The sequence below is a fragment of the Zeus faber genome, assembly GCF_960531495.2.
Source record: "Zeus faber genome assembly, chromosome: 10".
NCBI lineage: Eukaryota > Metazoa > Chordata > Actinopteri > Zeiformes > Zeidae > Zeus > Zeus faber.
In genome coordinates, this window is record NC_137199.1 from 6,512,231 (window position 1) to 6,532,014 (window position 19,784).

At 43.2% G+C, this 19,784-nt stretch overlaps 1 protein-coding gene across 1 annotated transcript in view; it reads left to right on the top strand.

Annotated features, from left to right (window-relative positions):
- The window catches only part of ptcd3 (pentatricopeptide repeat domain 3), a 21,202-nt gene extending 3,510 nt beyond the window's left edge, over positions 1-17,692 (top strand). Inside the window, exons 5-23 of the mRNA XM_080008356.1 lie at positions 252-320; positions 816-920; positions 2,804-2,927; positions 3,110-3,213; positions 5,983-6,147; positions 6,278-6,338; positions 6,580-6,662; positions 7,506-7,650; positions 10,793-10,843; positions 11,702-11,791; positions 12,307-12,335; positions 12,442-12,548; positions 14,125-14,203; positions 14,309-14,399; positions 14,502-14,584; positions 15,129-15,280; positions 15,860-15,901; positions 16,359-16,511; positions 17,231-17,692. Coding sequence (XP_079864482.1) covers positions 252-320; positions 816-920; positions 2,804-2,927; positions 3,110-3,213; positions 5,983-6,147; positions 6,278-6,338; positions 6,580-6,662; positions 7,506-7,650; positions 10,793-10,843; positions 11,702-11,791; positions 12,307-12,335; positions 12,442-12,548; positions 14,125-14,203; positions 14,309-14,399; positions 14,502-14,584; positions 15,129-15,280; positions 15,860-15,901; positions 16,359-16,511; positions 17,231-17,276 — 1,779 coding nt within the window. The 3' untranslated portion in view covers positions 17,277-17,692. The remainder of the gene's footprint in view (positions 1-251; positions 321-815; positions 921-2,803; positions 2,928-3,109; positions 3,214-5,982; positions 6,148-6,277; positions 6,339-6,579; positions 6,663-7,505; positions 7,651-10,792; positions 10,844-11,701; positions 11,792-12,306; positions 12,336-12,441; positions 12,549-14,124; positions 14,204-14,308; positions 14,400-14,501; positions 14,585-15,128; positions 15,281-15,859; positions 15,902-16,358; positions 16,512-17,230) is intronic.
- Positions 17,693-19,784: the final 2,092 nt, after the last annotated feature.

The following is a 19,784-nucleotide window of genomic DNA, read 5'->3' on the forward strand; positions in this document are numbered from 1 at the left end:
ACTCAGTCGTTAAGTGAGGAGGAGTACCTGTATCTGACTATTTCTGCTTTGTATTTTTTGACTATTTGTATCAATTTGCCCATTTTTATTTTTATTCATGATTATATTTTCTCCATTCTCCATTTATTCTCCATTCATTGCCTTTTTTTATGCCAATCGTAATTCTGACATTTCTGTGTGTGTATATGTATAAGCGGTTTGTATTCATATCCGTCTGTCGATGTTTCAAGGATCTATCTGCTCCCCTCTAGGACTCTACAGCTTATCGATACCAGTTCCAGGACGACCCTTACCTGGCACCCAGGACCTCTGCTGAGTTTGTAAGACAAACGCACATACACACATACAAGATAGATAGATCGATAGATAGATGGATACTTGTTTCATCCCATTGCAGTGTCAGAAAATGATTACGTTAAAAAAAGTCAAAAATAATAATAAAGCAATGGAAAATAAGGAAGAAAATGGCAATATTTGAAAATATACAATAATGGTTGGCTGTACACAATAAAATATGACAGTATACACTTAACCTAATGATAAACAACAAAATATATAACCTGAAAAAAATAACATTCAAAATCAACAATACAAAATCAATAAAACATGAAAATAGTGACCCGGAAAAAAATAAACCGGTAAAATGTTTTCAGATACAATAACCAATGAAATATAGCTAGCAGTGAACCAGAAAACTGAACTTAAATGAGGGGAGGAAAAATGCTACTGACAATAAACCATGTTAACACTTAAAAATGTTACGCCCTCGTCAAAGCGTCCGCTGATCAGTCCTTGTGTTTCTCCGTGCTCTGCAGAAGCTCTACTCGGCCTCCCAGGAGTCCGGCAGAGCCGCCGCCAAGTTCTTTGTCGACAACAATCCCAAGTTCTTCACCAAAGATTTTGCGGAGCCCCATATACCAGTAAGCTACACACACTCAATACACACTTCTTACAAGCTGCGGAGCTGTGTCGACCATTCGCTGGAAGTGCCGTGGGGGGGTGAAAGCGGGCCAGCTCGGCTCTTCCTATAGGTTAGGGAGGCGGAGCACCGAGAGGGAACGATCGGGCCGCATTTTGCGCACCTATCTCCCTCTCCGACGGGACGGACTGTGTGCTCGTGGGGGGGTGCCCGTGATCGGCGCGGCAAAACAGTGTGTTTTATTTTGTTTTACCGCTCCTTACCAAACGAAACATGTGGGTATGGAAACGAAACCGTGCATAATGGGGACGCTTTCTACGTCATGCTCTTCCCCGATCGCCACCTCTCCATGTGTTGTGCGCAGAAAATGATCTTCACGAGTCGTGTCCCGTCCCCACACTGTTTTTAGTAGTTTTTTAGTGTTGCTCTCCACTACCGGGGCGCACGGAGAGCAATGTTCGTGTCCGGACGCTTCACACATATAAAAATACAATTATAATTCTGTGCATTTTGTAAGCTTCTATCTGTTTTTATCCTGTTATTGTAATGCACACAAAAATATAAAGGAAATAACGACTGCTCGAATCTCAGTCGACTGACTGGCTTCAGGCATCCGCCTCGTCGACTTTCAGAGGGCAGCCCTATTATGTTTTTATTTACGTTTCCGAATTGAACAAAACAATAAAAGGCCTTTGCGTCCTGTGCTGCGTCACGCATTGCAGCTTAAGCCCCCTCTCGTGCATTCTGTGCATACATTCCATGACTTTTTTTTTTTTTTCCTCCCCCCGACCTGCGTGCGTGCGTGCGTGCGTGCGTGCGTGCGTGCGTGCGTGCGTGCGTGCGTGTGTGTGTTAAAATTTCAGAGTTTTATTTTTTTCATCATTTCACTGCACCATACTTGTATGACTGCTTGTGACAAATAATCTTGAAAGTCTCTTAAGTCACATCATACACCGATCAGGCACAACATTAAAACCACTGACAGGTGAAGTGAATAACATTGCTCATCTCGTTCCAATGGCACCTGTCAAGAGGTGGAATATATTATGCAGCGAAGAAGTGAACAGTCAGTTCTTGAAGTTGATTTGTTGGTGTGTGGATCTGAGTGACTTTGACAAGGACCAAATTGTGATGGTGAGACGACTGGGTCAGAGCATCTCCAAAATGCCAAGTCTTGTGGGGTGTTCCCAGTATACAGTGATTAGTACCTACCAGAAGTGGTCCAAGGAAGGACAACTGGTGAACCAGCAACAGGGTCATCGGCGCCCATGGGCTCATTGATGTGCATGGGGAGTGAAGTCTAGCCTGTCTGGTCCAATCACACAGAAGATCTACTGTAGCACAAATTGCTGAAAAAGTTATTGATGCTATGATAGAAAAGTGTCAGAACATGCAGCTTGTTATACTGTATATGAGTCTGCGTAGCCGCAGACCGGTCAGAGTGCCCATGCTGACCCCTGTTCACTGCCGAAAGCGCCTGCGATGGGCACGTGAGCGTCAGAATTGAACCGTGGAGCAACGGAAGAAGGTGGCCTGGTCTGATGAATCATGTTTTCTTCTACATCATGTGGATGGCCGGGACTAGGGTCCGATCTGATCGAGCATCTGTGGGATGTGCTGGAACAACAAGCCCAATCCATGGAGGCTGCACCTCACAACTTCCAGGACTTAAAGGATCTGCTGCTAACGTCTTGGTGCCAGATACCTCAGGACACCTTCAGAGGTCTTGTGGAGACGATGCGGGTCAGAGCTGTTTTGGCGGCACGAGGGCGAGCTACACGATATTACTGGTTATTAGTGTTGTGGTTTTAATGTTGTGGCTGATCGGTGTATAATGTTGTAAATGTCTATTATATGATAATATAAATATATTTTTATTTGTAGTGTCTAATGCCAGACAGTGTGTCGCTGCGTCTGGAGGAGGTCAGCGAGGAGGCACTGAAAGAGCGAGTCAGCCTGCGGAGAGTTAGTGCAGCTGTCGAGATGTACGATCAGCTACTGCAAGCTGGTAGGGATGCACGCACGCACGCACACACACACACACACACACACACATACGCACACAAATACACACACTGGTCCTCACAAGTATAGTAAAAGAAGCACCCACACACTCAAAAAAAGAACCATTGACCATGGATCACTACTATGACAGTCTAGCTAAGCGTGCATCTTTTCCCTGGTTCCCAGGCACGCCGGTCTCCAAGGAAACGACCTATGACCTCTTGGATCTGATCTGTTTCTATAGCGACCGAGAGCCTCTCCAGGAGGGGGAGCCAGAGGCGGAAGACGCAGTAAGAAACAGATCATAATTATTAATAAACCAACAAACTACCTGCAAAATGAAACTACAATTGCAGACCTCAGTTTATACCCGGGGTGTCAAACTCATTTTAGCTCAGGGGCCACATGGAGGAAAATCTGTTCTCAAGCGGGCCGGACCAGTAAAATCATGGCATAAAAACTTAAAAATAACGACAACTTCAGATTGTTTTCTTTGTTTTACTCCAAAAAGAACTTAGACTTCGTCTCAGTGTATCTAGAAAGCCATTAAACTTTAAGTCAGTGCCTATCTGGGATTGAAAAAAAAATACAAAATAAATAATAAATAAATAAAACAACTCTCTTATGTATCAAATACCTCATTTGTCATTTCCACATATTAATCCTGTGCTAACTCAACAAACCATACAAACCGAGGTAGAAACTATTCAAGAGGGTTGATTTACTCCCTGCCTTGTAGGCTACACTATTTCTTGATAGAAAAATAAAAGCTGTGCATGAACAATTTCAACAAACCAAACTTATGAACTGAAGTGACTGACATTATTACAGTAAATCACACTCTGTTCATTTTCTTTAAATTTCCACAGAAGACAATCATTTTCACAGAACAATATCAGGGTGCAGTATCTCATGCAGCATTTTAAGCGGGGTTACCCTGGCATCTTTTAGCTTTCACAAGTGCATCTATATCAGGCGTCACATCCTGAACGTAGCCAATTTCAGGATGTTATTCAAGTGCTTGTTTGTGAGCCTTGAGCGCAGCTTTGTTTTATTAATGCTCATTACAGAGAAAACTTGCTCACAAAGATATGTGGTTCCAAACATGCACAACACTTTTGCAGCAAGGGCTGTCAAGTTGGGGTAACGTGGCAAGAGATACTGTATAAATGTGTCCAAGCCAGCTGCGGCAAACTTGCCCTTCAAATCTGAGTCACATTGCAAGTCTAGTATTTCAAGTTGGATGTTGACGGGCAGATCAAGCGCATTTGCGGTGAATGGTCGAGCAAAAAACTTTGAAGTCTTTCTCCAGTTCACCAAAAATCTGAAAGCGTGTCTCAAACTCCCGCAATGGTCCCGTTATTTTATCTTTGAACCGCTTCATGGCTGCGGCATGCCTCTATTTGCAGTCTGCACTTTCTCTCTGAACTTTGTCGCAACACCTACATTTTTACCGACCATTGAGGGCGCACCATCTGTAGCCAGGCTGACAGCGCGGGACCAGTCCACATGGAGCCTGTCCAGTGCGCTGACGAGTGTGGTGAAAATAGCAGCTGCTGTTGTGGTGTCCGTCATTGGCACCAACTCCACGAACTCCTCTTTGACAGTCAGAGTGTCATCAACTCTGCGGATGAATATTGCCAGTTGCTCAACATCAGTAATGTCCGTGCTTTCGTCAATTGCAACTGAAAAAGCAATAAATGACTTTAAAACTGCGCTTCAATTGGCTGTCCGAATCCGCCGAAAGATCAGAAATCCTGCAACTGTATTTCTTGTCAGGCTGATATTTGCAAAAGCCTGGCGCTTTTCAGGGCACACAATCTCCGCTGCCTTCAGCATGCATGTTTTTACAAATTCCCCCTCAATAAGTGGCTTTGAAGCCACTGCAATTTTATTAGCTATAATGTAGCTGGCTTTCACTGCAGCATCACTGATTTCTCGGCGACGAGTAAACACAGACTGCTGTTTCTTCAGAACCGCCAATAATTCATTCACCTTCTCTCTTCTCTGTCGTCCTTGAAAGTTGTTGTATTTGCTGCCATGAAGAGTCTCATAGTGGCGAGGACGGTTATATTCTTTCAGCACTGAAACATGTTGTGAACACACCAAACACACAGCTTTCCCATTCACTTCCGTGAATAAATAGGAGGATGACCATTTTCTTGGAAAACTCTGCACTCTGCGTCCACTTTTCTCTTTTTTGACAGAGACATTTTGGGGCAATGAGGGTGCCAAAGCACGTAATGTTCAAATTGGTCAGGCAGAAAGACAGGCTAGCTCTGGACTGGCTGTAGCCTACTTGTTCAGCCCCAGTATAAACAGTTTGCTTGCTTAACAGAATTGCTATTGTGACACCCACTGGACACGTTTAGAAAAGCAGTTTCATTCATTGAAAAATTGCAGCTCAATTTTATGCTTTGCAAAATCATCTCGCGGGCCGGATTAAACCTGTTCGCGGGCCTGATCCGGCCCGCGGGCCGTGTGTTTGACACCCCTGGTTTATACTGTCTCATTGTATGTCTTTTTTATTCGGTTAGAATGAAAATGTAGATAATTGTTTAGAGGCTGATGGTGCAGTCACACCGCCAGCGACGGGCTGCAATGCATCTCAAACAAAGCGACGACAGGCGACGAGCTGATCGCTTCACTTCATTTTAATAAAAAGTGAGTTGACATGGCCCTACCTTATCTATCTATATATAGTGTACAATAAATGTAGTAAGGGAGAGAGGCTTGAAATGATTGGTGCGCCGACAACAGCCAGTCGATTTTGAGTTGACAAGCCCACAAACGCCAGGCACACAGAAGCCCCGTCGCCGGCGGTGTGACCATATGGCGACGAGAGCTGCTCTGCTTTTGCACTGGAGCCCGTCGCCGGCGGTGTGACCCGAACATGAGGAGTCATGTTTATGTACAAAAAGACATTAGGTAAACACAACTACCAGCACGGTATAGTTTATGGCGTTATCGGGGGTTATTTTGCTGATGGTGATGTTGGCTGTACGTTATCCCTTAATATACTAAATTACACTCGTGAAACTGTGTGCGTGTGCGTCTAGGAGGTATCTGCCGAGGACCTGAGGAAGATGAGAGGGAGGGTCCGCCGGGCGTCTGACCTCCTCAGGGCCTTCTGGAGAGAGAATAACAACGCAGAGAGAATCTTCAACCTGGTGCCGGAGAAAGACACGCGGTGCTACTCCGCCCTGATCCGAGGGATGGTCAAGGTGTAGCCAGATTGGGGGGGAAAAAAAAATCAATGTTGTTTTTCGAATTATTGTTATTGAAATCGGCATTAACGAGCATGGGTGATTACTCATTGTAGTATTTAATCAATTGAATGTGTGTATGTCTCAGCACGGGGCCTATGTAAAGGCGTACAACATGTACCTGGACTTGTTGAACAACAGAATGACTGGTAAGTGAAGTAGGAGATCTAGAGATCTAAGGTGCCGTTGTAGTTGTTTTATTGTATTATAATGAGCCTTTTTAAAAGCTCCTTTTTTCAAATGTCACAGTAACTGTTGTCGGCAAAATGGTTGAATTTGGGCTCTAACATGATTAATTTCTTGCTACAGTCAAGCATCATATGCTGAAACTTACAGTTGCTCCAGGAAGCGTCCGAACAGACTCACCTCTCTTTTTCTCCTGTTTTCCAGCTGATGTCCACATCTTCAACGCTCTCATCACGGCCACTCCAGATCTACGAGAGAAATACAACGAAAGATGGGAGCTCATTACTGTAAGAAATTCTTTTTTTTGGGGGGGGGGGTTACAAACTCCAAGAAAATGCCATAGAGAAGCAATGAATAGCCATCTAAGCCTTTTTTAAGACATAAGACCTATGACTTATATAATTTAATAGAGTTGTATGGTCTTCATGGTGAGATGAATGCTTGGTTTGTATTAGATTAAGTAGGTTCTTAATCTAAAATTCGTTTTTTAAATTCTAAAAACCAACACATTTTGGAAGCTTGGAATAAAGTTAAATGCATATAGTACAGTATGCAATGGCTGTGTAATTCGTCACTGAGAGTTGTTGCATGTTGACTGTTTCACACATCTCTGTACTTAATTCTATACACCCTAATTTGAAATATTCACATGACACTTTTACTGAACAGCATTGACTGAGACTGATAGTTTGAGGTCGACATAATGATATCAAATGGAAATTTCTCCACTCTATATTATATACACTCAGGAACATATAACCTAGATCTCTAATATTCAGTATTATTTATCGTTGTTCTTCATCAAAACGACCATCACGTGCCCTCATTGTACATGGCACTCATTGTAACCAGAATTATTTATTCCCTCAGGTATAAATACATTGTCGAGATGGAGGAAAAACTGATAAAAAATTGTTTTTATATATATATATATTCCTCAAACTTTAAACTTTATTTAAACTTTATATTTCTTCTTCTACCATTGACTGTATGTTCTGTACAAAAATGAGAGTCACCAACAAAACTGGAGTCAAATGATGTGTGTGTAAGCCAACAAAGCCCGATTCTGTTTATTGATCCGATTGTGATATCCAATAACTGACGACTTTCCATCCTTGTGTCTTTTGCAGGAGCTGCTGAACCATATGTGCCAACAAAAGGTCCAGCCAAACTTGCTGACGTTCAACAGCGTCCTGAAGGCTCTCAGACGCTGCGGCTCCCTGGCCAAATCCTACTCCCTGCAGACGCTGACCGAGATGAAGGCGCTGGGGATAGGTCAGTATGTTTAAGACCAGCTAAGATAATAATATTAATAATAATTAATAATAATAGCTTTGTTTATATAGCACCTTTAAAAACACAGTTTACAAAGTGCTTTGACAGAGAAATTAAAGCAGAGTGTTCAGATCATGAAATTAAAATGAAATGAAATTTGTCAAGATATGTGCAATACACCTACTACTCTGGTTCCTATTTATGGTGATTTTTTCCTTTTGTATGTTTTCTATATATTTTATATTGTTTATAGTGTGTACCTTGATATGCTCTCTATTTTCTGCTGTCCCCTTTTTGCTGCTGGAACGATGTAAATTTACCCGTTGTGGCACTATCTTATCTTTAAAGGCAAAGAAACATTAATAAACAGGAATAAAATTAATTCATTAAATTGTGAAAGCGGATAAAGAGACAACAAAAAACAAACAAATAAATAGATACAATATGATGATAAGAAATATAATTAAAAGGAAAAAAATATAAATAAGTAAAAAAAATAGAATAGATAAAGAAAGGGAGCGACATCACAGAAAGGCAGATCCATAAAAATGGGTTTTGGGAAGTGCTCTGCTTGTCGTATCTCCTCAGGCAGGTCGTTCCAAAGCCAAGGGGCCCTGACAGAAAAGGCACAGTCACCTTTAGTTTTCAGTCCAGAGTTTAGAACAGCCAGAAGGGCCCCGCCTGAGGATCTAAGGCTGCGTACTGGCTCATAGCAACATATCTGTTATGTAGCTTGGAGTTAGACCCAGACGTGCTTTAAAAGTGAACAGTAAAACCTTTAAATCGATTGTGAAGCGAACAGGGAGCCAATGGAGACAAGCCAGGATTGGAGTGATGTGATGTTGTCTTTTGGAACCGGTAAGAAGCCTACTGTAGCTGCTCCGCTCTCAACTAGTTGGAGGCGAGGGAGTGACTTTTGGTTGATGCCAGAAAGGAGGAGTTAAAGTAGTCTAGTCGTGAGGAAATGAGGACATGGATTACTTTTTCCAGGTCGCTGTGTGGAGTCGTATTGGTTTGATTCTTGAAATGGTTCTCAGTTGAAGGAAGCAGGACTGGAGAATTATTTTAGGTCAGAGTCAAACAGTTCTCCCAAGTTTCTGGCAACAGACTTAATTGCGGGCGGAGTGCTAAGGCCACTCTCAATATGAAGAATATGATTTTCTGAATTTGAATTATTTAGTTGAAAAAAATTCTGTGCCGTCCAACGGTTGATACCATTGAGACAATCTAGAAGAGCAGCTAGGCTGTTTGGGTCAGCAGGTGTCAGGAAGGAATACTGTATCTGTGTGTCGTCTGCGTAGCAATGAAAAGAGACATTGTGTCTCTGGATAATTTGGCCAAGAGGCAGCACATAGATTGAAAATAAAACTGGACCTGAAATGGAGCCTTGCGGTATACCACCCAGGTGTTAAGACGGTCAATTAAAATGGCGTGAGCTACAGTGTCAATTGCTGCACTTAGATCTAAAATAATTAAAATTGAACATCCCCCCTATCGGCTGCTAAAAGGATATTGTTGGTTACCTTTAGGAGGCAGTTTCTGTGCTACGTAAAGCTCTAAAACCAGACTGCAATTTCTCAAAGATGTTATTATGACACATAAAAGCCAAAAGCTGGGTTGATTCCACCTTCTCTAAAACCTTTGAAATAAATGGAAGTTTAGAGAAGGGCCTAAAATTGTTAAGAACGGAGGGATCAAGGTTTCTTTTGGAGGATGGACCACAGCATGTTTGAAAGCAGAAGGAAAAATTCCTTTTTCTATTCCTCCAAATTCCTTTTAGCTATTTATAATAATAATAAACTGGGTCCAATTGTGTCAATCACCTCTTTAAGAAATGTGGTGATAATATCGATGCTGCACGTGGTTGATTTCATGTGGGATAGAGTTTCATGTAAAAATGATGGTGACAGTTTCAAAATTGGTAAAATAACTGTCAATGACCCTCCTAGCGTGTATCGCTTGGTCAGGGGTTGTAATTTCCTGTCTCATATTCTCTAAACTCCTATAAACTGAGGTTGTAGAAGTTTATAGAACTGAGGTTCTATAAACTCCTCACACATCTCTGGTGATGCCTGATTAAGATAGGGGGGGAGGGGTGATGAAGGAGTCTATTACCTTCAATACAATTCTGGGGTTGGAATGGTTTGCAACAATCGGGTTAGAGAAGAAAGCTGCTCTTGCTTCTTTGATTGTCCCTTGATAATTGCGCAAAGTGCCTTTCCAGATTTCATAAAATTTAAACCACTCTTCTTCCATTTCCGTTCCTTTCTCCTACAGTCTCTCTTTAGGTCCTGGGTGGATTCATTTAGCCAGGGCGGCCATGTTTTATTTGACCTTTTGTCTTTGTATGAGGCGACAAGAGTGCATGATAGACACGTGTCATTAAAATGGGAGACAAGCTCCTCTGTGTTAAAATCTGGATTAAAGGCAAAGCAGCAGCATTGAAAAGGTCAGAGAACGTGACGCGCTGACTGAGTTAGAAACACGGCGGCACACAGGATTGTTGTGATTGATTAAAAAAAATCAATTGGGATGAGACCACACTGAATAAAACCACTTTATGATCGGACACACAGATGTCCTTTGTCTCAATGTTTTCAGGGCTGAGACCACTGTACAGTACCAAGTCGAGGGTGTGGCCCTTAGAATGTGCAGGTTGTCGTTCCGCTTGAGTGAGGTTAAAAGAGTCAAGAACATCCATAAAATCAGTGATAAAAGTGTGGCTGGGGCAGCAGACATGTAGTATGTTAAAATCACCTCAAATCAGAATTTCTTCATAATTTGACATAAAATGAGATAACTCAGCAAATTCTTGGTTAAAAACATTATTTGGTCTCGGCGGTCTATAAATTATTAAAATTAGCACCGGGTCCTTAGAATTAAGCATAAAACCAAGATATGGAGCAACATTACGCTACCAAACGGCCAGTGTGGGAAGACTACGTTTCCATGGCGTCCTGTTGAGGTCGCTATTTCTCTAAAATTTGTCCAATGTTACTGATTGGACCTTAAACTCTATGCCATCTGACATCAGATGGTCTGAAGTAAATCAGAGGTGAGGAGGTGTTGGTCATATTGTGATTAAATACCACTGATAGCCATATGAAATTGTCGTCAAACTATTTAACTTCTGTCTCTCCAGCTCCCAGCCTGGCCACCTTCGACCACATCCTGGGAATCTTCTATAAATCAGGTAATTTCCACGGCGGACCCCCGGCGCTAGTGATATTTGACATTCTGGAGACGGTGCGTACACACAAAATCAGAATGAGGGTCAGAATCTGTTTATTTTCATCGTACATTTTCATGTACAAGTTATTTGAAAACAGTACATTTTCCTAGACAAGTACATTTTCATTTGCAAGGAGCATGGGTGCATTTTTGTACAGCAAATGGGCATAAAAAAGCTTAAAAATCTGAAAAATAAAATATAAATCTAACAATCCAAATGTACAGAAATGTCCGATTATACGAGTGTGATGCAAGTCTATGCACAGGATAAATGATTGGTATAGGTTTTATCGGTATAGATTTGAGCGATTTCGGGGCAGTTTCGCCGACAGGCTTTAATCTAAACCAGGACGATAATCCTATTTAAATGAATCCAGAATTTAAAAATGCCTCTCCTGACGCGGCTTGATTTAAGATGAATTTGTTGGAGACTAGGTCTGAGACTAAGCTCATGAAGGACTAGTCAGCTCCTTCTGTCTGGTCTCGGTGCTGGTCTTGGTCCAGATCAACCAGGGGGCCACATCCGTTAATCCAAAGATAAACCTGCCTCTTGCCAGGTTTCATTTAAACCTTCACGTAGACCTACAATCGCCCTAATCTTCCTTCTGGAAATCCAATTTTTTTTCAATTTGAGATGAGGGCAAGTCTGAGCCTATTTTAAACAATGACTGAGAAAGGCCATTTCTAGTTAGTCCCGATTAAAAGATTGAGTGATTTAGTCTAAAGATTAGATCTTGGCTGTGTCCGTGAAACCTCCCCATAAAGATTAGGCCCAAGTTAATTCAATGTTAAAACATTTATTTACTTTTCTCTCCCCTAGGATCCCCTGCTAATAGTCGGACGGACATTCTTCAGGATGTGATGTCAGAGCTGGAAAGAACCAGCTTTACCTGCCGGGACCCTGATGATGGTAGTGTGTGTGTGTGTGTGTGTGTGTGTGTGTGTGTGTGTGTGTGTGTGTGTGTGTGTGTGTGTGTGTGTGTGTGTGTGTGTGTGTGTGTGTGTGTGTGTGTGTGTGTGTGTGTGTGCACGTGTGTGTGTGTGCACTTTTTAAGGTGTTGGCATGTTGCATCAACTGAGTTGGTTTTGAGATTTGCCGTTTTAAAATTATTAATAAATGAAAAAGCAAAAGATGTACCTAAATATTTTAACGGGCAGAGTAAAAGTCATTTGAAGCGTTTATTTTTCAATGTATGTGTTTATTTGCAAGTGTAAATGTTCTTTTATTGGAATATAACCTCAACTAAGAATTTCCAGTATAATAAAATACATATGGTATTGGTTAAAACTATAGTTTGGAAGTCACAATAACGTGAAGACATTTTTAAACAATACCCGGGTTTCAAAAGTAGACATGGTGTCGATATTAGACGTCTTTACAACCTGTACATTGTTTTTCTGTCTTCTCTCTCCTTCTTCCTCCAGTCTTGTTCTTCTCCAGCGCCATGAGGACGGTGAGTCAGTTTACCGTTCACACTTTCGACCGCGCACCTGTCTCGCCAGAGTTGTTGCGATGCGTCCGAACCTTTTTCAATCCGTCCGTCTAACCCCAATAAACAGTGTTTGGACACCAAAGACATGGAGCAGGGCTACAAAATCCACAGTCTGGCGAGCGCCGGCGAAAACTGGAGGCTCCTGGGAGATTCCTACCAGCAGAGTGCTTTCTAGTAAGTCCCGAAAAGGTCGAACCCTGCACCACAGCCTAAAGGTTGTTCCAAAGGTGTTAGAGAGGGATGCTCATAGCCACCACCCAAAACACACCAATAAGATTATTAAGGAGTCAATATACTCACAACGCAGAAGAAGACTTGGAGGGAAAAGACACAGAACATCCAGAAGCGACAAAATAAACTTGGTTTTGAGTTTGTTGATGGTGCCAACCTCGTTTTCCACATAGTTCCCTCACTATACGGGGTGAGAACAGTGTAACGTCAATGCTGTTCAAGGACACGTTCCCAGGTGGTTCTATTTTACGTACAGTTCTTTCTTAGTTCGTAGTATACAAACTTTAGCCTACACTCTAAACCCAAAGCTGTGATTGGACCTCAGATCCCAGACTCAACCAATCGTGTCACTGTATGACTGTATGACCCTTTTCGACAAGTGTTACGACTGGATTCTGCTTTTATAGTAATTCTTCACTAACCTTGCCCATATTGGGCTCACTGGTAGTAGTGCTAAAAGTCAGCTTAGTCCTAATAGTTAGAATAATGCTACCTCATGGTAACAGTTTCCGCTTCTCTTTTTCGTCTGTGCTGTTTTTGCTGTCGTAACCACTGACATAATAAGACTAGACTAGACCTGCCCATAGAAACCCGGGAGGCCAGCTGAGGCAAGTTGCGGTTGTAGCTGGCCGTTCTCGCGGCACCATTTTACTGCAACATAACTGCATTTTGGGAAATACTGTCACCCAACCAGCTATCCATTTGTTCTGAGACCAATCACGCATTTAGTTTAACGTAACGATGTAGTTATTAACCAATCAGGTTTTGACATTGGGGCATCCTGCACCCAGCGCATTGGTAGCATGGGCGGGCACTCGGGGCTTGTGGCCGGGTAGGGCATCTGGCCAGTTGCGGTACCACTTGCCTCGCCTTTGCGCGGGCGTTGTTGGGCATGGAGCCCCGCAGGCGGTTCTGGCGGGGTGTCGGTTTGTTGTCGTGGGACCTGCCTCCGGACCTACAGTCCGTGCCTGCCACCCACGGTTGCGTCTTGTGCCTGCACGTGGAGGTGGGTTTTATGTTTGCACTTCGGGGGTGCAGGGTCCCCTCGTGCTCTCTGGGACTGGTTTCTGTTTCTCGAGGCCGTCATTAGGTGTTGCTCCATGGGCTCCGGGCTTCCCTGGGGGCTGAGGGGTCTTCTGTGGCTGCAGGGCGGAGGGCTTGGGGCTTTACTGAGGCCCCGGAGGGGCCATATGGCTGTGGGACTCAGGGGTGGTTGCGAGGCCTTCTATGTTTCTATCTAATTCTGTTTCATCTTCAAGTTTTAGAGCCATGAGTGAGGTGAATATCCATTCATTTCATGAGGGTTTTTGTTTTTTTTCGTTTTGTTTGATTTACCATTGATGTCTGTGGTTGAAAGGGTGTTTACTGCCATATCACTAGTGCATACGTCAGGTAGTGCAAACGTATGGACTTAGGCCTAACGCCTGAATTTCCCACCAAGGATTCATCTTATTCGTCTTATTAATCTTATTTTGTCTTCCACCTAAATCTACTTTCTCTTCCACTTTCTCCCCCTCAGCGGTCGCTTCTTCAACCTGCTGTGTATGATGGAGCCCATCGACGTGGTCTTGGAGTGGTACCGCCGGCTCATTCCTTCGGTCGGTGTACATGTCCACGCGCCCATTTCAGCGGCATTAAGAAAAAGAGACTAGTTTGTCGTATGGATTAAATGTTAAAGCAGCTTGCCATATGTGTGTCTCCAGCTGTATTACCCCAACACACAGGGAATGAGGGATCTGCTCCAGGCTCTGGACGCAGACAGTCGCCTGGACCTTCTTCCCACAGTGTGGAAAGGTGAGATGGCCGCTGACGTCGGCATCATTCTGAGGTACAGTGGTACAGCGATAAACAATCAGTTAATCCCTTTAACTTTCTGTCATCCCCCGCCTCTCTCAGACATCCGGAGTCTGGGCCATGACAAGTCCGATCTGGTGGAGGAGCTCCTGGCCCTGATGGCCAGAGAGAAACACGGTCCCGAGGTCAGTGGGTTACTATTTAAAGGATCGGTTTGCAGTTAAAACCACATTTCTTGAAGCTGGAAGTCTTTATGTTACACCGAGGAAAATGGTGGCAAATAGTGGAATTCATCAGTTTTTCTTGTTTTTAAGCGTGTAAACGTTTGCCCCATTGGACTGCATTTAAGCACAAATACATGTAATTGTCTCGATAATAAAGCGTTTAAAATGTAATATACGATTGGAACCAACATTTGAGGTTGGGAAAACCCAGGTCTTGAGTTTGGAAATGTGGCGGACCTATCCTTTAAGTGCACGGGGAGCCGATGGTACATCAATTGAATTTATTATTATTATTATTATTTTTTTTACTAGCGGAAACCAACATGGGCTGGAGCACAAGTGAAAGATGTAGAAATCTAAAATATTGTGTGTGTGTGTGTGTGTGTGTGTGTGTGTGTGTGTGTGTGTGTGTGTGTGTGTGTGTGTGTGTGTGTGTGTGTGTGTGTGTGTGTGTGTGTGTGTGTGTGTGTGTGTGTGTGTGTGCCACCCCCCCCCCGCCCCCCAGGTGCAGGAGTCCTTTGCGACGTGCGCTCTGGACATTAAGAGCGTGTTTGAGGTGGAGGGAGGACGGGGGCGGCCCAGTCTGGAGTGGAGCACTTCCGCCCTCTCCCACATCACCTCCCTCCTGCTGAGGGCCAACAAGACCCAGCAGTCCTGGTGAGAGAGATGGACAGACAGAGAGAGGCTACATAGGGGTCTACTACTACTTTGTTAGTGTGTTGTTACTTAGTATTCGAATATTGTATCAGCTGAATTATAATTTAAGGGAGTGATCCTCAAAGTTTTTCCTGTCACGGAGCCTAAATTTCTTGTGTGTTGGGCCACGGACCCCCAGTTGATGAGACTTTTATTGTTCGATATGATTTAGTCCAATCTTCCATACCTGTCTGTACTCCAGTTAGGGCGATACCAGTGAAAATATGATCAGAAACTCATTATCATTATTCATTATCATTATTCTACTTTTTCTCGGTCCTTATATGTTGAAAATGAAATAAGGGTGCATTTTAAGTATTAGTGATTTTACCAGGGACCTAGAAGCTCTCGAAGGACCCCAAACTGAGAATCCCCTGCCTTAAGGTATATTGATTTGTTTTCGAAGACAAGACTCGGCGAAGTCCACAGATCTATAATTGAAGTTCATGATTTGAAGGTTGAACACTCTTATTTTGAAAATGGGTACCGTATTAGAAAACAAGAGTGACACCTTTTGTGATCTCTCCTTCTTCTGTCCAGGGAGATGCTGGAACTCTTCAAAGCCAAGAACAGGGTTCCTTCGTAAGTCTTTATCGTCACTTTTTAGAACATATGATGATCACATGACACTATTCATCAGATTGTGGCTTCTGACTGCGTTCTTCCTCATCTGAATTTGCCTAAATACCTGCAATGTGCCTCACAAAAAAATGTAGTACCACATTTTTTTATTTTTGTCTATTACTAGGTATGTTTTTTTATTTTTTTATTTCTTATCGTTTATTATGAGGTCTACTTATCTGATATTTATTGATTGTAGTTGGTGTTGAGGTTGATGTACATAGACACTTTTTTCAAATTTATTTATTCAGTAATTTTTACTGTTTTTGTTACTTTTGTGTTTTTCTATTTATTGTTTTATATATTGTATATTCCATATTTTATATTATTTAATTTGACTATCTCAGAAGCTCCTTCCTTCCTTAAGAGTTCACGTGACCGTCATTGAATGATTCTCCTTCCTTTCTGTCCTTTTCAGTGACGCGCTGCTGGAGGATTTCCTGTCGGCGTGCTCCGGCTCACCTGCGCGGGCGGTGGAGCTGGTGCAGCTCTCCGCCGCTTTCTGCCTGCCGTCCACGCCCAAACTGGCCCAGCGGGCGCTGGGGGAGTTCGACCTGAGCGAACAACAGAGGTGAGGAGCATGAGTGAAGGTCGTGAACGTTGGTTCACTTTCTTGCTTTATTGTTTTTTTTATTCACGTTCTTTTGAGAACCTTTCACAGGCTGTGTTGAGACGAGCGAGCCGCCTGCGGCCGCACATGGCTTGGTGGCACACAAAGAATCGAATCATTGAGGTGACTCGGGTCTGGATTCACTCCCGCTCTGCATTCTCCCAAAAAAAAAACCCCAACATTTTGACAGAATTAAACGCTTCCTTTGAGAATGCCGTTCATAACACAGAGCCAGCGACTCTCCTGACTCTCGTTCACCGGAAGCCCGTCTTCACTCAGCGTGCATTCAACCGACCGATTCAAACTGCACGACTCTTTTCACTGAGTGAATCGCCAGGTGCCTGGGGAGTCTCAAAAAAGAAGAGTTGAACCTTTCATCACCAGTGGAAGACAATGCAGTGATCAATGATAGACGCCGATTTTAAATTTGTGATTTGCCACGTTAATGTATAGGCAAATTATCTTATTTAATTATTTTTTCCAAAAAATCCCCTTTGTCTATCTGCTCTTTATTGTTAAAGCAATATGGATGGATGGGCCCCATACTTTTCATATTAAATGTCTTGGCAGACTTTGACCGATGGAAGGATATTCTCTCTCTTATCTATATGATTAAAAGATAATTTTTGTTTGCCTTTCCAGTTGTTTCCTTTAATTTATCGGTGTGTGTTCACATTCAGGGCCACGTTGTCCGAGCTGGAGACATCGTGGGAGAACAACGAGTAACGGACGGACTGAGGGATGGTTCTGGACCCTGCCAACATCACCACCACGCCAGGTTCTTCTCCAAATACTTTCCCTGACGAAGGATGTATTTCAGAGATGCCACGTATATTGGAATTTCATGGCAGAATTGGGAAGGGAAGACTGAAGGGCATCTTGGAATCTCCATTGCAGAGCTCCTAAATGTCCTTCCTGCTGTGGAAGGTCTTCATCAGGAGTAAGAAGTGAAGATGGTTCTACATGTTTAATAAATGATCATGTTGGAAATTGCTCTGATGAAATGACCGAACTGCTGCAAAGATACCATAATACAAAGCAACCGCAAAATCTAGATATTTAAGTGGGCAGTAAATTATGAAACCGTAAGCCATTGAATAGTCTGAAAATGTGGGAAATGTGTTGAACGTATTAAATCAATTCATAAAAAAAACAAGGCTGTGAACTTTTTGTTTTCTTCTGGAGTTTAATTGTTTTTTGCTTTAATTCGAAAGACAAATTGCAAACATGTATTGCTCTTTGTTTTAAATGAAGTTTCAATGCATTCCAAGCTCCCACTAAACTAGAACTTTGTTAAACCTCCATTACTGCCAAATGACAGCACGTACTTACACTTCGCTCAAAATGGCGTTTGGGTCCTAAAAAAGGCTTAATTTCCTGATCACCGCCAGAAATGTCTGAAGAAAAAGGCAATGGACTATAGACCATAGACAAAATTAGTAGGAAGAATATAAGTTACTATAAGTAATGTATATGTAAGTAAGTATTTTCTGTAAATTTTAATCAGGATATGCATGAGCGTTATCCTTTATAATGTATTACAGGCTCTTATATCAAGGTGCCAGATATGACAAGTACTTTTATTAAGTATTTCAGAGCAACTCATTTTTCCACCGCACAATTTCCACCTTATTAAAGCCAAGCACACTCAACCAACCAGCTGTGCACGCACGTGCAGAGGAGCGGGAGGCCGTTTGCTTCTGCTGCTCGAGTTGAAGCCGAATACATCAAGATCCCTGTCATGACAAATGGAAATCCATTAGCGGGCCAAGCAGCGTCCTGGCGGAAGCCCACGGCCATTAAAAGCTGAGCTGGACAATGATGTCATTACACAGAGGGGAACTCAGCGTTCACCGGACCAGCGGCAGGAACAAACAGTGGCATTGTTTTGTAAAAAAAATTACTCTTCAAACAATGGTGAAATGGTGGTGGTGGTGGAAATGGTGAAAGAAGAAGTAACGGGAAAGGCTCATTAACGTGTCTGTACTTCAAAAGAGGTGTGGACCCATTCGATGGAAGTGCATTAGCGACTCTTCTTAAATCCCTACAAGATGGATGGATATAGACAGACAAACAGTGCCCACCACGTGTCTGTCCTTGGGAGAAAAAAAAACAGCAGACGTTTGGGCATTCTCCTGACAGCATTCCATTCCTCTTCCCGATTTCTCCCCCGTCACATACCTTCAGTGGACCGTCACATCCGGACACTTATTTTACCCGAAGTTTCCATGCCAACGCAATTCCCCGATCCTTAAAAAAAAAAAAAAAAAAAAAAAAAAAAAAGACCCATGTGTTCAGGGTAGCGTACCGTTAAACCTGAATATCTATGCCCCGCATTGAATCAACAGACGCAGAAAGGCCTTGGATTTGGTCCAAACCAGTGTTTGTCTGGAGCAATTTGGGGCGGAAACTGTCCCATGTGATAACATTTATAGCGTGTCAACACGCCAAACACGCGGTCGGACAATGCGCTTTTGTTGGCTGCTCTGCTCCGAAGCAATATTTTGAGAGAGAGAGAGAGAGGGGGGGGGGGGGCTGTGTGGAGACGAGCGGGCCGAAAAACGGAGAGAAAAACCCAAAAATACAGAAACGCAGAGAGGCCGACAGTCCATTGTGCACTTTTGGCAGGATGAGGTCAACGCTTTAAACACATGCCGCAATGACTCATAGAACACACACACACACGCATGCATACGCATGCGTGACACACACACAGCTCAGTGGGTGTGTGTTTAACTAACCATTGATAATCAGGCAAAATGAGACATTGATCAAGGAGAGGAGCAGCCTCTTAAAGCCCAGTCACCATGAGGCGGCAGGCTGGCACACAGGGTCACTCCGCTCAGGACCCAAAGATGAAAAGAGTTCCTGAGTGATGCCGACTGTTGTTTCTTCGGGACTGTAATAACATTTTGGCGGCGGCGTGCCTCAGATAAAGCAGCTGCGAGGCAGACTTCAGGCTCCGCACATTGCCGGTGCGGCGGGGACGGCGGAGCCGTCTAAAATCGTTAACCCGGGAAGATGAGAGGAAGCAACATCCCGGAATTCAGTTATCTCTTTAAAACCGATGAGGGCGCGGCTCCGCCTCCGCGTCGGACGAGTGTACGCGATGTTGCCGGCATGGCGCTAAGTTGAATGTAAATACCAGTCAATATTAATATTTAAGAGCTCTCCGTCGTTCAAAAAAAAGCCTCCGGTGAATTGTCGAGCCAAAACCACCGGCTTATCATGGAA